General features: G+C 34.3%; 5 protein-coding genes across 13 annotated transcripts in view; 2 read left to right on the top strand and 3 right to left on the bottom strand.

The window, feature by feature from the left end:
* The window catches only part of LOC139106128 (telomerase-binding protein EST1A), a 40,856-nt gene extending 36,380 nt beyond the window's left edge, over positions 1 to 4,476 (bottom strand). Inside the window, exons 1-11 of one of the 4 annotated variants that reach the window (XM_070662677.1) lie at positions 4,452 to 4,476; positions 2,971 to 3,430; positions 2,556 to 2,850; positions 2,169 to 2,444; positions 1,850 to 2,094; positions 1,559 to 1,756; positions 1,339 to 1,474; positions 1,088 to 1,260; positions 756 to 974; positions 318 to 659; positions 73 to 240 (exon numbers count right to left, since the gene is read on the bottom strand). In XM_070662677.1, the coding sequence (XP_070518778.1) occupies positions 73 to 240; positions 318 to 659; positions 756 to 974; positions 1,088 to 1,260; positions 1,339 to 1,474; positions 1,559 to 1,756; positions 1,850 to 2,094; positions 2,169 to 2,444; positions 2,556 to 2,850; positions 2,971 to 3,425 (2,507 nt within the window). In that variant the 5' untranslated portion in view covers positions 3,426 to 3,430; positions 4,452 to 4,476. Of the gene's footprint in view, positions 1 to 72; positions 241 to 317; positions 660 to 755; positions 975 to 1,087; positions 1,261 to 1,338; positions 1,475 to 1,558; positions 1,757 to 1,849; positions 2,095 to 2,168; positions 2,445 to 2,555; positions 2,851 to 2,970; positions 3,431 to 3,636; positions 3,937 to 4,050; positions 4,245 to 4,451 lie in introns of those variants that run through there. The other 3 variants (XM_070662674.1, XM_070662675.1, XM_070662676.1) reach the window with 3 other exon arrangements.
* On the top strand, positions 4,450 to 8,058 carry LOC139106131 (eukaryotic translation initiation factor 2-alpha kinase 1). 6 transcript variants are annotated; one of them, XM_070662690.1, is made up of 10 exons: positions 4,451 to 4,682; positions 4,753 to 4,934; positions 5,356 to 5,544; positions 5,621 to 5,777; positions 5,851 to 6,332; positions 6,423 to 6,682; positions 6,781 to 6,957; positions 7,033 to 7,188; positions 7,260 to 7,391; positions 7,507 to 8,057. In XM_070662690.1, the coding sequence occupies exons 1-10, from the start codon at positions 4,567 to 4,569 to the stop codon at positions 7,750 to 7,752; spliced, it is 2,097 nt and encodes a 698-aa protein (XP_070518791.1). In that variant the 5' UTR covers positions 4,451 to 4,566; the 3' UTR covers positions 7,753 to 8,057. The 6 variants fall into 6 exon arrangements, with proteins under 6 accessions (XP_070518786.1, XP_070518791.1, XP_070518785.1 ...); XM_070662685.1 differs by having other exon boundaries at positions 4,450 to 4,682; positions 4,765 to 4,934; positions 5,851 to 6,682; positions 7,507 to 8,058; XM_070662684.1 differs by having other exon boundaries at positions 5,851 to 6,682; positions 7,507 to 8,058.
* LOC139106134 (divergent protein kinase domain 2A) lies at positions 7,846 to 10,112 on the bottom strand. The gene is made up of 4 exons (XM_070662695.1): positions 9,257 to 10,112; positions 8,826 to 9,126; positions 8,612 to 8,748; positions 7,846 to 8,508 (listed from the first exon to the last, which is right to left on the bottom strand). Exons 1-4 carry the CDS (start codon positions 9,860 to 9,862, stop codon positions 8,287 to 8,289), a joined length of 1,266 nt encoding a protein of 421 aa, XP_070518796.1. The 5' UTR covers positions 9,863 to 10,112; the 3' UTR covers positions 7,846 to 8,286.
* Positions 10,113 to 10,899: 787 nt separating this feature from the next.
* LOC139106132 (pre-mRNA-splicing factor CWC22 homolog) lies at positions 10,900 to 13,315 on the bottom strand. Its single transcript, XM_070662691.1, has 2 exons — positions 11,115 to 13,315; positions 10,900 to 11,035 (listed from the first exon to the last, which is right to left on the bottom strand). Exon 1 carries the CDS (start codon positions 13,077 to 13,079, stop codon positions 11,124 to 11,126), a length of 1,956 nt encoding a protein of 651 aa, XP_070518792.1. The 5' UTR covers positions 13,080 to 13,315; the 3' UTR covers positions 10,900 to 11,035; positions 11,115 to 11,123.
* A 99-nt stretch (positions 13,316 to 13,414) lies between these two features.
* On the top strand, positions 13,415 to 14,965 carry Mrpl19 (mitochondrial ribosomal protein L19). The gene is made up of 4 exons (XM_070662698.1): positions 13,415 to 13,598; positions 13,705 to 14,134; positions 14,390 to 14,674; positions 14,750 to 14,965. The coding sequence occupies exons 1-4, from the start codon at positions 13,535 to 13,537 to the stop codon at positions 14,877 to 14,879; spliced, it is 909 nt and encodes a 302-aa protein (XP_070518799.1). The 5' UTR covers positions 13,415 to 13,534; the 3' UTR covers positions 14,880 to 14,965.
* The last annotated feature ends 89 nt before the right edge of the window (positions 14,966 to 15,054 follow it).

The raw sequence follows: 15,054 nt of genomic DNA, 5'->3' as shown, positions 1-15,054 counted from the left end.
AAAGTATCATATAATAATCATATAATAATCATATAATAATACCTAACATAAGAATAATTGATTGATACATACCTAGCTGAAAATGGTTCGTACCATGAAGGTCTTACATTTCCGATTTGGTCGTTCATGTATGGTGGTGGCATGCCATCCATTTGAGCTCCATGGAAAGAATAATGCGGCGATGTAATACCTACGTTAGATTGAAATACTGGAACGTTTGAGACTTGCATGTCATTATCCCTTTAAAAATAATAAATTATTAATTCTTTTAAATAATCGTAATAAATAAATTAATAATAAAAAGAAATTAGTGTTACCTCTGCACAGCTGCTCTACTCCCTGGTGAAGTAATAACTATAGGTTTATATGGATTATTTGGATCAAAGAGTGTTCTCTGTTGTTGCACTCCGGTTCTTTGCTGAGAAGTTGTAGCTGTTTGGTTGGGAGACGACTGATTAGTCTCATTAGGCAAAATCAAGACGCCCGGTTGAGCGTTACTATATCCCGTTGGAGAAGATCGACGTACTGTTGTGTTTGAATTCACGCTCGAAAGTGGAGCATTGTGAGAGGAAACTTTAGGAGTTTGTCTCCCATCGTCCGATTCACAAGTTGATATCTTTCTACCAGTTCTCCAATCTTCATCTAAATATCTATCAGTTCTAAAATAAAATATTTTTACATATAATTTAAAATCTATATCTAATAAGTTTATATTTAATTATTACATATATACATAATCTTAAAGAGATAAATACCTGCGTCTGTGAAGTTCCTCATAATTTCTGTAGCTAACACTATAATTTCTGTCTTTACTTGATTCTCGGCTATGCTGAATGATATTACGCCTTCTATGATCGTATCGCCTACTACTATTATTATTTTTTTGATTATTATTATAATTATCGTTCTCTCTATTCTGTTGATTTTTTTGACGTTCACGACTGTTACCCCGTCCTTTATCTCTGCTATTGCCACTTAAATAATTTAAAATAATTTTACTAAACGAAAAATCTCTCAATATTTGTAATTATTTTTTTCAAAACATATTAATAAGATAACTAGGAAAAAAATACAAGGTTGTAATTACCGATCGACATCACGATGTTTGTCAGTTTTTTTCTTTCTACGTCGCTTATAACTCTCACCTACGGCCTGACTTCGCAATACACTTGTACTTTCCCGTATGCTCAATACGGACGAACTACGGCTCAAATGTTCCTGCTCTAACTTTTCATTCAATTCAACTTCTTCGCTCCAGTCCTAAATAAAATATAATTTTATATATTTATACCACTCAAGAAATATTTTAAAAATTAATCTATTAATTTCGGTACTTACAAAAGTGTCGGATGTGGCAAAAGATGATTTGTTACATGACTCGCTTTTAACAGAACTGAGATTTGTGTTTTGTTGATTATTCTGCTTGTCCAGACTTGAATTATGTTCGTAGGTGTTACTAGTAATTGTTCTTTGCCTTAATTAACAATGTTTCGTTATTAAATGCACACAAAAATGTATAAAAAAAAAAAAAAAAATAAGTATATCAATATTTAATTACTGGTTGGTGGTGCGAATATCTATTGGCGATGTTGCGCCTTTGCGGTGATTTTCAGGTGATCTATGGCCTCTGTTTGAATTTGATTGAGAGGTTGCGGGCGATGCTGACGACGGTGGAGGCATCATTAAACTATCGGCACGACTTAAACTTTCCATACTAGTGTACATAGTACTATTGCTACCACGACGATCGTAAGACCTATTATTTTATGTGCCAACAAAAATATTCACGAATGTTTATATAATCTCTTAAATAGAAAAGATTATAAGATATAACGATATGTAGTTATACCGATTCATATATTCCTGGCTAGGAGTATGAGATCTAGAACTTGGAGCCGACTCAGGAGTTACAGGCCTGAATATGCTGCTCGCTGTACCATAAAATTCTTCGGGCCGAAGTCTACCTCTACCCCTACTTCTTGTTGGTATAGTATTAGACCAATTAGATTGAGGTGGCAATGATCCAAATGGTGGTAGATTTTGCATTGTTTGCGAATGTTGTATTGATGGATAATTATAACTGGACATACCCTGCTAACGATATATACAATCATATACAATGCTCCTAAATCCTAAACCATACAAATAAAATAAAACTGATAAAATACCTGAAAGGTAATGCTGCTACCATTCCAGGAATCCTCTGTAGATGTTCCTGGATTGTTAGGTAATGCATATCCATTATCAATAAGATATTTTTTTTGGAAACGTGGTGGCAAGAGTTCTAATTTGCTATTTTTTGATAAACTATCTTTTGCATTGCCACGTCTGCCTGAAGGCGGTTTGCCTTGAAATTTATCAGAATGCCCAACAGGTTCAACACTACGAGTGTCTCGCGTACGATTAGAATCGCTTTGATTGGTCATAGATAAAGGTTCTGAGCCCTAATAATAATAAAAATATTTATTATTATTATTAAACAATTCAAATTTATGTATTATAATTTTAAAATATATTATTGTTACAGGTTTCGCATTATTTTAAACTATACAGACCTGTCTGACTTCACGCGAGTTATCCTTTCGATTTGTACATGTTCTACCAGATACTGGTGAATCAGATCGCCAATGCCAACGTTCCTCATTTTCGTTGACATGACGATGTCGACGATTACCCGAGTATCGTTTATTAGTATCGTCTCTACTTCTGCCATCACTTTCATTGTCTCGTGTACTATGACTGCTTGCTCGACTGCGATCACTTTTATGATTACGGTTAGAATGTAAATCACGTTCATCGCGATCATTGCTTTCTTCTCTTTCTCTTTCCCATGTAGCATGGCTGGGAGATCTAACAGAATTTGATAATTTATAATAAAATAATTTAATAAACACAATTGTTTCATTATTGTATCTATTTATATTTCAAATAAAAATTATATAAACAAAAAGAGATACAAAATTACTGTACCTGTTAATTCCATCCTGTTCAGCCAATGCCTCTTTCACTTTTTTAGGTACATATAACAATTGCTCAGGTTTCCTACTTTTCTTTTTTAAATCATTTCTACTTATTCCTCCACCAGAATTATTACCAGAACTTTGTGTCAGTTCACTATTGCTGCTATTTCTATAGTTAATATGAGTATTGTCCAATTTTTCAGTTACATTATCAATTTGTGACAGAGGTGGACTATCTTGCATTGGATTAATTTTATTAAGTTGCGAATGTCTTGAACGATACTGGACGGAAGTCATCCTAGATTTCTCTTGTGAACCATTTTCATCATCATACTCATCAGTAGCATTAATACATCTGCCTGATTTACGTAAAGGGCCACTTCCTGGTCTGTATAACGCCTGAGATGCTCTATTCCCTCCACCTCGTATTCCTGCTAATCTATCTTTTTCTAATTTTGAGGTCATTGATTCTGAAAATTATTATTATATGCTAATTATAAAGTCTAAGTTTTACAATAAGTTCTTTGTAAAACAACCGCAAGAACATATAAAAAAAATCCCGCAAACTTATACGTCTGACGCTTTTGGCTTATAGTTCAAAAGTCCCATATCTAAAATTATTTCCCCGTCGTTCAGTATAATAATAAAATCGAAGAAATCAGAGCAAAATACCAACTTTTACAAAAGTGTGCAAAATCGTTCGAATTAACGACACTTTCGACGACGGCGTCGATTTAGGGACTAAGCGAAACGTATCTCATCGAACGAGAACAAACGAGAGCGCCATGCTACCAAAAAAACCGAGCGTAGATCGAAAACATCGAGGCTAATCGGTCGAGCGAAGGTCGTCGCGGGAATCAGTTCAAACGTCGCGTCGGCCAAACGCCATAAAATAACGCGACATCGCAATATACGTTCGCCGTTTGCAGGTTAACTCGGCGCAGTGAGGTTAATTTCGCACGTTAAGTATGAGCTAACCGCGAGGGAAGGTCGCGTACTCGGCGTGAAATTAGGCGTGCGAGAATGCCAGCGACAGCTTACGCCGTTCGGTTAGTCCGCGCACGAAATAATAGCATTTTTGCCGAGATACCTTGTGAATATGCTCCCCACTTTCTGCGTCCTTTGTCGCGGTTCGCCATATTGAAATGCAATCGCACGAAAGCGAAACTTTTCTACGGCAACGATAGCCCGCGAGAGAGCAAACGAGCGAACCATGGCGCAAACGATGACAGGTGTCGCGAAGATCGACTTTCTCTGCGGCGCATCCTCTACGCGCACTTTCTCCTTCGAATAAAATTTTATAATGTTGTATCGACTATGAGTAAATTAATTTCCATCCACAAAATATCGATTAAGCTTTTTCTTTCTTTCTTTTTTTTTTACTTTGCTCACATTTTATTTAATTACCGAATCAACTATTATAGAACTAGAGTAGGAAAAAGTTCAACAAAATCCAAATGCTTGCTTGACTTGTAAAGGGATCCTACTTACAAATAATGGTAAAACAGACAAGTATATAGTCGTAACGCGCGTGACAAGTAGATTACTGAATGTTCTAGAGCGTTCGAACGTTACAAACGATCTTCTTGCGCCTTATCTCAGCACAATGTCAAGTTTTGTGGAATCGCGCGCTGCGTCGATTCAATGCTCACGAATTTCGGTGTCTCCTCGTTTGGTCGAACCTTGCCTAAACGTGGTGTCCGTAACAGAATTTCGGGAAAGGTATGAGGTGCACGCAAACATGTACGTGCACGTTCCTCGTTAATCGTTTACAGTGTATACAGTTCGACAGGTGGAACCTCAGACTCCTTGGAGCAGTTAGATCGTCTAATCAGTCTGCTCTCGTATGGCTCGACGATATGGAACCTGTGGAAAAGGAACCGGAGCTCAATGCCGAACGTGGAATGACGGAGAATACGGAGCAGACGGAACATCCTTGGAATACTCTGACCACCATAACCACGTTCGACCAAGGTAACATCGATAATCTGGCGCTTTATTTGGAATATACAAAGTAACAATACCCCCCACAAAATGTGACTTTAACGTTCGAATTTGCCTTTCAAAATAATTTATTCCACATCTGTACACTATTTCTTTATAAAATTTGAAAAAAAGTTGAAAAAAAACATGTATAACAAGTTTACGGTATTTAATTTCTTATAAAGTAGTTAATTTATTTGAAAAAAAAAAAATGTTTGCAAAAGATCTATTTAGATTAAATTTATTTTTAATTTTTAAAATATTTTATTATTTATCATATCGCATATTGCATTATTTTTATAAAAATTAATTTAATAATGAGAAATAAAACAAAAAATAATTACCCATTGCGCGAATAAAATATATTTGTGATACATATTGAACATGTTTTTTGGAATTTTGATCCATTTAGGAACAGATAGCGACAATAAATCAACGTTTTGCCTTAATAATAGTAAAGATGAGAGCAATAAAAAAATTACTCCAGCAAAAAAAAAAGTACAAGACTTGCAAGTTACTACCGTTTTAATTGAATCACTCCTACAACAATTATGTGATGCAATAGAACAGGATCAAGCTCGTAGTGAAAAATTATTTAATGGTAATTAATTCTTTTTTTTAAATACTATTACTCATATGTAGAAATATTTTTGCCAATAAAAACATTTATTTTACAGCTATCTGTGAGAAACTACACGAGATGAAATTAATTTCTAATACCTATAATGTAGTAGAATTTAAAATGCTAAGAGGAAAGTATCAACACGCTTTGTGTCGAATGTTTTCAGCTGCTCGTGGTGAGCCCGAAAGTGACAGTCTTTTGTTCATACCAAAGTATTACAGTATTTTATTTAAGGTGCTCTTCCTGATCTTGTAATATTGTAATTAACATTATTATTACTTGCAGATCTCTACCGACGCTAATACGATTGCGTTATCATGAAGAATTTCAAGAAATAAGTTTTATTGCCCGTGGTGGTTTCGGCGAAGTTTATAAAGCTCGACATCGTCTTGACGGTAGTGAATATGCAATTAAAAAAATAGCTATGCCCGCCGATCAAATAGAGATTATACATAAGCAACTGAATGAAGTAAGAACATTGGCTAAATTAAATCATACTAATATCGTTTCCTATCACGCGGCTTGGATTGAAACATTGCCATCCTATAATTCGAGAGTGTCATCCACAAATCGTGAATCATATACGTCAAAGCACGAAAGAAAACAATCAAAGTCACACAATTTGGAATTTGAAGATTCGTTTAACAACAAAAATAGTTCGAATCTTACCTCTAAAATACATCACAATAGTCAAAATAAGTTGCTCGAAACTGAAATATCTTCTACAATTGATACATGCAGTATGAATAAAGAAACAAAAAGGCAAAGTAAGATATATAAGCTTAATAATAGTGAAATTAATAATCACAATATTAGTACAAGATTTAAAGAATCTAATTCGTCACTCAACATTACAGAAGAAAGAATAAATGAGAAAAGTAATGAAGAAGAATGCATTGAAGAATCCAGTTCAGATGTATCTTTTCAAAATAGCAAGAGCAATGAAAATTTAGATAAAAAAGTTATAGACACAGATACTAGTTCAGACGTAGTATCTTTCCAAAATAGTAAAAGTAATGAAAATTCTAATCAAATAATTGTACATACAGATACTAGTAATAGCTATTCGCATGAAGATTCCTCTAATCAAAAAATATGCATGTATACTTCGAATAAAGTAAGTAAATAATAAAGATAAAATATATATAATTTTTGTTTTAAAATATAGACTCTAAATATTAAAACTATAATATTTAATAAATTTTACGTCAATAGAATCGACTGTATGTGACTTTATACATTCAAATGGCCTTATGTGAACAAACACTCGAAAAATGGCTACGTGATAAAATAAGCGTCACACCTGAACCAATAGCTAGAGCAATATTTCAACAGATTCTTTATGGAGTCGATTATATGCATTCTCAAAAAATTGTACATCACGATATAAAGGTAATGTGCAGTAATGTCTTAATCAACGTCACAGTACAATATCCAAAGTAAAATAAAATATTTTTATACCTTTAGCCAAGCAATATATTTATTTCAACATCTGGACGACTTCAAATTCAATTAGGTGATTTTGGGTTGGCTTGTCCATTAAAAATAGGAACTGAGCATTCTGTAGTTGGCACTCATATGTATGCGGCACCGGAACAACTACAAGGAAAATGTGACCCAAAAGTAATTAAAAAAAAACGTCTTCGAATAAATAAAAAACATATTGTAATATATTTTATATTTTTATATTGCAGAGTGATATCTACAGTATAGGAATCGTTCTCGTTGAACTTTTAATTCCAATAAAAACTCAAATGGAATTAAGTTCTATTATTCGTTCCTTAAAATGTGGTAAAATGCCAGAATGTCTCACACATCACAAATGGGTGAGTTAAAAATATATTGCAATTTTTATTATTTCGAATGTCACATGCAAAAATATATTACATTTATATTATTTTTTAAATTAAACTTAATTTATGAATGTGTAATTTTATTTAGGCACAAATAATCAAGCAATTAGTGCAAAAAGATCCAACTAAACGACCATCGACAAATCAACTTTTGCAAGATATTGACGATGATAAAGATGTGATAATAAATGGATTAAAAGATACCATTGTAAATTTACAAAAAGATAGTTGCGTTAAAGATGATACTATTCAAAAATTACAAGATGAGATTGCATTATTAAAGGAAAAAGTTAGAAAATTGTCGATACAACAAACTGACAATACAAAAAATTAGACTTATATTGACTGTCACTGCAGAAACTTTTGAAAAATAAATCTTGACATGACATTAATAAGACTGCCGGACGCAATATTTTTCTCGAGTTAGTTTCTAATTTTTTTTTTTTTTTACGATAAAGTAATAACAAAGCTGTGCTCATGTACGGTCGTGATAATATTTATATTTATCTTGTATTTACAATTGTACCATAATTTATTATCTAAATATCCGATATGTGCGAAAATGAAACTGTAAGATATTTACAATTAAGTGACGACGAATCATATTGAATTTTAGATATTTAATATTACCGTATAGCGAAATTTTTTATTACAACGTAAATAATGTAATTTTTATTGTAAATAATACATTTTATTGAAATAAAATATCTAGCATTTTAACTGAAAATAATTTTGAAAGATTATTTCTGTTTTCAATTTTATAATTATAATTTATATATTATTTTTATATAAAATTTACAATTATAAATTCATATAACATATAAAAGCTTAATACATGTATAAAAATTTTTTATGCTGCCAGCACAACTTAACTTATTTCATGTTGCATTACGTTGAGATATTCTTTTAAAATCGTATCTAACAGTATCTTGAGCTGCTGCCCAAAAAATATTCTAGAATTCTTAGAATCAGGAATAGCACATTGTCGTAGTAAATATTGAATATCTGGATACTGCTGTTCAATATTAGTAGGTATATCGTGAAGAAATTCCCCAAAAAATGGATTTTGATTTTCTGCATTTAATAGAAGCTGCAACCATAATTTTTTAACAAATATGTAATGAATTAACATGCAGAATATAAAACAGTATATACATCAAATTATAATAATGTATAAATAAAGCTGCAAGTACCTGACAGATTGCATAATAATTGTGATCGCTTAGATAATGATTACAAATATCTTCAGCAGAATATGAAAAGCAATTTAAATTTGGAAAATCGAAATGCATAGTATTTTTATGTATTTTCTGCCATCCTTTTGGTTCATCTACAAATTAACAGCATAAGATATAATATTCACTGTTTATTTTTTCAATATTTTAAAAATAAAAATTTTTTTATTACCTTCTTGAGAAACATTTTTATCAACAATAATAATATTCTCCAAATCAATAAATTTTGCTACATTTTCATTATCAACCGCAATATTATCAGCTGATACATCCGTTAAATAAAAACCAAAATTTTTATCTTTGAATGTAAACATGTAAGCAGCATTTAAAAGACTTGAAGCTATTTTTATTCTTTGAATCCAAGATTTATCATAATAATCAGCAAGTGGCAGCCCTACATATTCTTCTACAATAATTCGACCACAAGCTCCATAATATTTTGGCACAGGCCATCCATTTTCAGCAGGTAATATCTGAAAGGAATTAAGGGATATAATAGTATTTAATATATTACCATTCAAAAATTTAACATCATCCAATATAATCAACTAATAATCCTTATAATTTAATAAAATATAATTCTAGTAAGCTTTTGCAATTTACCTGAAGAATTAATGGCTCTGGATTAATGGAAACTAATGTCCAGAGATTAATTAGATACTGTGTAGGATTGATATGTTTATTATTAAGATGAACATTATAAAACAGATCGTCTAAATGGCTTAATGTTGGACAAAGTCTTAAGCGACTTGTGTCATCCTTAGAAAAATCGGATGTAATCGCTTTTCTGATCAGATCATAAAACTGTGCCGTATATCTGTCTAATGGAATGAAAACCGAGCAGGGATATCCCAAATGAAGTATGTCACACAATGTAATGTCAAATGCTTCTAACTCGGAAGAGTGTGCCAGCTTTTTTAGCACCACTTTCGTTTGGTTGTACGTTCCAAAGAATACATTTTTCACGCCGAACAAGTGGGAGATTATCGCATTAATGTCATCCCATATAAGATCTATTTTATGAATGTCATGGCACGCAGAAACTCCATAACACGCTGGACACTTGGGTAGCTCCGTCAGTTGCGTTATAGAAGGATATAAACTTTGCAAAATAACGTTTACTCTTGAAACAAGAGCACACACGCCAATTAACATTAATATTTTCCATTTTTTGAATCTAACAATGTTACATACGTAATGAAGAATCATTAATCGATAACCATATTACTTTTCTTTGCTTTATTTAATATTTTTTAAGATAGGCGGTTCACGAGTTATGTTAGGTTATGTTTAATGTTTTTCATTCTCGATGTGATCAAAGTATTCGAAGTATTCGAACGACTCGCACTCGTAACCACAACAGTAGCCGATAACGGTAACGATAACGCGTTACTTTTTTTAAGTAACGTTCCCAACTCTGATAGAAATTAACACTTATTTAATCTTACATTTCTCTACCGTTCCATTTTTGTAAAATTCTCTTTTCTGCTCTATGTTAATAGTACGTAAAAAAAGGTGAATATTTTATTTAACATAAATTAAATATTTCATCAGATATGTTAAAATTAAAGAAACTTATTTGTCAAAGATCAAGATAAATTATTAACAGAACATTATTAAATTGTATCTAAACAAATTATTTTTAAAATAAATAATATTGTCGAAATATTGCTGAGTTTAAACTAAAATTTTTAACTTTTAAACTACAAGTAGTCAAAGTGTTAAAATAGATAAGTCTTTTTTTTACTGTTAACTTGCTGCCTTAATATTACAAGAGATCATTATAATAGATGTAATTAACTCGTTAGTAAAGCTACATTAATTTCTTTAACCATTTTAATATGATATAACATTTTGTAATTTTTTTTAGATCACTAAGCAAAAAAAAATTAAGAAACTTAATGTCAATCTTACCTTAATTACTTACTTAATAAATGGAATACAGAGTAGAATAAATATTGTATCTTCGTTTATTGTTCCTGTCCACCTAAGACTAAGGAATTTGTAAAATATAAATCGCAAGATATAATGCAATATTTACATATATGTACAATAACAGTTTAATTAAAAGTTACAAAATTATAGAAAATAAATATTTTTTGTTACTTAATTCCTACTACTGCCTCATTTATCCCTTTTCGACGTCTTGCTTTTCTTTTTCTAATTTTGTATCTTTAAGTTTCTTTTCGTTAAGTTGTACTTTTCTCTTATTTTTCCTCTTTGCTGAAACTTTATTTTCTAACGATGAAAAAAAAGAATCGTTTGTCGTCGAACTAGATGATGAGCTGGTGGTCTCGTAAACTTGCGTTACACATTGCATATTCGTTGTAAAACGAAGCTGTGTGCGCTCAAAGAAATAATTTCCTTCGGTGCTTTTCCAACCTTAAATTTGTGAAAATCTCATGTAAAATAAGATTTAATTTAATAACGTGTAAAAAATTAACAAGAGAAGATATATTACCTTGCAGAATTAATGCTGCTTTATTTTTAATTTCTTCAAGTGTTCTCTCAAGTCGTCTGTTAAACCGCCCAAGCCGATTGACGTAAAAAAGTTGATTGCAAAGCGCGTCTTCCTCGGGTCGTCTCTGGGAAAGAGTCCTTCAAACACTTCTTGCAACGTTACGTCTTTAACCCGTTCGTTCAGCTTCGCCAAACCCATGTACTCAGAAAGCTCTTGAAACAGAATTTTGATAAAGATTCTACTGGAACTCGTCGTATCCTCTTCGTTCAGTTGGATGCACGATAGAACGCTCCACGATATAGAATCTGTAAACAACAAATGGGCGAAAAACTTGGATACGTTCCGGAGTTTGTTGGTATCGAGGCGGTGGATCGTGTGATAAGAATCCTTGAAAATCTGCTCAAACGGCGTCACGTATATTTTATTGATAGCGCAGAATCGACCGGCCAGGAGGCCGAAAAATTTCTCGTATGTCCGCATCTCCGCGCAACAATCCAAGAACATGTGGCACAGTTCGATTTCCTGTCCAGGTTTCAATTGCATCTTCATGAGTTTATGTGCACACTCTTCAAAATCAAGCGAGGAATGTATTGTTAGATATATAGTTCGACGGAGCGCGGTTAAATTTGTCTCGGTATTGTCGGTTATCACGCTTTCCTTCCCCTCGGTCTGTTCCGTATCGTTGTCAGAACTGTCTTCCTCTCCGTCTTCGTCATCGTCTTCTGAGTCGCTAACGTCTGACCCAAGAATCTCCTTGCACAGCTCTTTGTATTTTTCTTCGGAAGCGAGATAGTCGGCGTCGAACTTGAACACGTTTAATATGTCTTGCGCGTCCATCTCGTCGTCCAATCTTATCAAATGCGTGATTTGATCTTTTTCCTCCACGAGGTCGAGCTCTTCCGGCACGGCTTCGTGATCTTTAAAGCCGTCCTTTCTGATTTGAAACATAACTTCTATCATGTACTGAACTCGCTTATCTAATTGACCCTCGTGCAAGATGTTCCTCAGCATTTCGAAAATGGCCTCGATGCCTCTTCGCGACACCTCCGTGAGTTTCATGCCGCATTCTTTCAAAAAGGCTATGGCTACCTCGACGGAGTCGTCCGTTGGCGTTTCCAGCAGCAGAGTCAAAATCTCCAGGGCGATAATCTCGTAGGCCACCCGCTGGTTCACCAAGTGGGCTATGAAAGTTCCCGAGGATATACACAAAGGTTTATCGTTCCTTTTAAATCCACGTTTAAACTGCAGGACGAGTCGTTTCAGTACTAGCTCGCCTATATTGGGAAACTTGTAATTGATTATGGCCGTCAGCGCGGCATAAACTGGAGTAAAAGTCAGGGATGCAGCTTGCGCCTGAATAACGGATCGTGCCAATAGACCTCTACCGCGAACGATGTTCTCTTGCAGCAGTTCCCGGGTGATGATCCCGATGTTGCTGGTGTTGACTTTATTAATATATCCGTGGATGGATTTCTTTAAAGCCTCCCACGCAATACGCTGATAAGCGGCACCCGACTTGTCAGTGATCTCCGCCTGGAGCATACGCAGTTTGGCAGGTGGGATATATGCACCTCCGGTCCTGGAGGTCAGCATGCCAACTGTTCGCTTCTGCTTAGCTTCCTCCGGGTTTTCCCGCGGTTTGTCCGGCTCCCCGTAATATCTGCTGCCAATCTCCTCCCGCGGTTCTGATTTCCGTCTGTCATCGGCCTCGTCGTTATACCTGGAATCGCCACGATCGTCATTATACCTGCGATCCCTGTGGTTTTCGCGCCGACTGCTGCGGTAATTATCGTCGCGTCTAGAGCCGCGGTGACCGTCATTTCGCCTGGAACTCCTGTGCTCGTCGCCGCGGTGATCGTCATCCCGCCTTGAACTCCTGCGCTCGTCACCGCGCCTCGAACTTTTGTGATCCCTGCGCTTACGATAATGCTCCTCGTCGTCCTCGTCCTTTCGCGATCGTTTCATTTTGGTTTCGTATAACCTCAAAGAACCTCCACGTAAATCTCCGCGGCGTCTACTCGCGTATAGTCGGCTTCTGTATATTTTTACTTGCGTAATTACAGAACTACGAAAGAAATCTCACTCAAATTTATAGTCGAAGGTGAAAGCAGGAATTTAAGTCTAGCGTGGTGCGTAACACATGTCGTACTCCGGAGTCCGGACTCCTTCCATATATTCTTATGCATTCCTACCTCCATGGGAGAACGACTCAAATTGCGGTTTTAATTCTGCACCGCAGTCGGAAGATGTCGACCCAGTTGCATATCGACAGAGAGCACGAGTTTTGCGAACATGTCGCTACATGTCGCCAGGTCACTCTTTTGCTTTTGAGCACTCGTGAATTCTCCGCGACACGAGAGAGTTGTTTTTAAAAAGAGCTTATATGAACGTAATAAAACTAATAATAGAGAGTTAACACAATGGTTGTGATTTCAAGAATTTTCTCTCGTGGGTGTGGCGGATTACAAGCAGTAAAAACACTACGTAAGTTATATCAGATTAATATTGTTCCTAACCGATTGTTTATATGTGATAATTATTGCTTTTCGTAAGAACTTTAATTATTACGATCATATACTTTGTTTTTTAGGCCATGCAGTTAGAGGAAATTCCTCTATGCCCACTCAAGATTTAGTACAGGAGTCACAAAGTGACGCACAACAAAACACTGAACGGCAGAAAGAAATCCTAGGTAGATACCGATTTACTTACCCGGAATTTCTACCCGATCCAGACCCTAAGTATCGCAACGCACTTCGAGAAAAACTGGAGCGCATGGATATGTTGGCTAGGCGCACACATATAGCCATACCTGAATTTTATGTAGGTTCTATATTGGCTGTGACTTATTCTGAGCCACATGCTCCTAAAAAGGTCAACAAATTTGTTGGCATATGCATTGAGAGAGGAGGAACAGGATTGAGAGCCACATGTTTGTTGAGAAACGTCGTTGATAACCAGGGAATTGAAATAATTTTCGAATTATATGATCCTGCAATACATACAATAGAGTGCATTAGGTGAATGGTTATTTTTTTTTATTATTTTAATATAATATAATAAACAGGGTGTCCAAAATAAAATATCAAATCATAAAACTGAGTAAGGAATTAGAATTGGAGACAAAAATGTATAGGTTTGTAAAATTCGCGAACATTATTAAGAAAAAAATTAAAATGTTTTATGTTTTGACATTTTATTTCAGACACCCTGTATAAAATAATAATAAAATAATTTTTTTTTTGTTGACAATACCATTTGAAATAAATTTTCAGACTTGAGAAGAGATTGGATCCACATCTTCGATATTTGCGAGATGCGCCAGCGGAATATAGTACCTTCCCCTTCGACATGGAAAGGGAATATTTACCAGAAGGTGCATCAGTACCTGTAAATAAGATCAAAATAAAGCTCAATCCGCGTCCATGGTTGGAGAAATGGGAACAACAAGAAATGAAAGGTATATCAGAGCTCGAGTCTCTGTCTTCTGAAAAACGCCTTAAAAAAGCCCAAGCGGTAGCGAAGCCTTGGGAGAAGTATGATTTAATGAAAAAATACCGGTAAGAAAAGAAAATATATTTCTGTAGTACTTTGCGTTTTTAAAATGGTTCTAATTGGAATTTTTTTTATCCTAGGGAAACTATTCCTCAAGAGGATCAAAATGAAATATTTAACGAAGTGTATGCAAAATTACATGAAATGGAAATTGCTAGGCGCAGACAAAAGCATAAACGCGTTTTCGTACGTCCAAAGAAAACTGGATAAATTTACGATTGGGTAAAATATTTTTCAATTCATGTAAAAAAATAGAATGAAATAAATAAATATATTTGTTTTTTGTTACAATGTCATATCTTTGTTTCATTAGTATTTATTATAGATAGTAATTATCGTAGAACGAACTGAAGATTATTTTACACCTCTTATTGAATTCTTTTAC

Source organism: Cardiocondyla obscurior, linkage group LG10, assembly GCF_019399895.1.
Source record: "Cardiocondyla obscurior isolate alpha-2009 linkage group LG10, Cobs3.1, whole genome shotgun sequence".
NCBI lineage: Eukaryota > Metazoa > Arthropoda > Insecta > Hymenoptera > Formicidae > Cardiocondyla > Cardiocondyla obscurior.
This window is presented reverse-complemented; position numbering and strand designations above follow the sequence as displayed.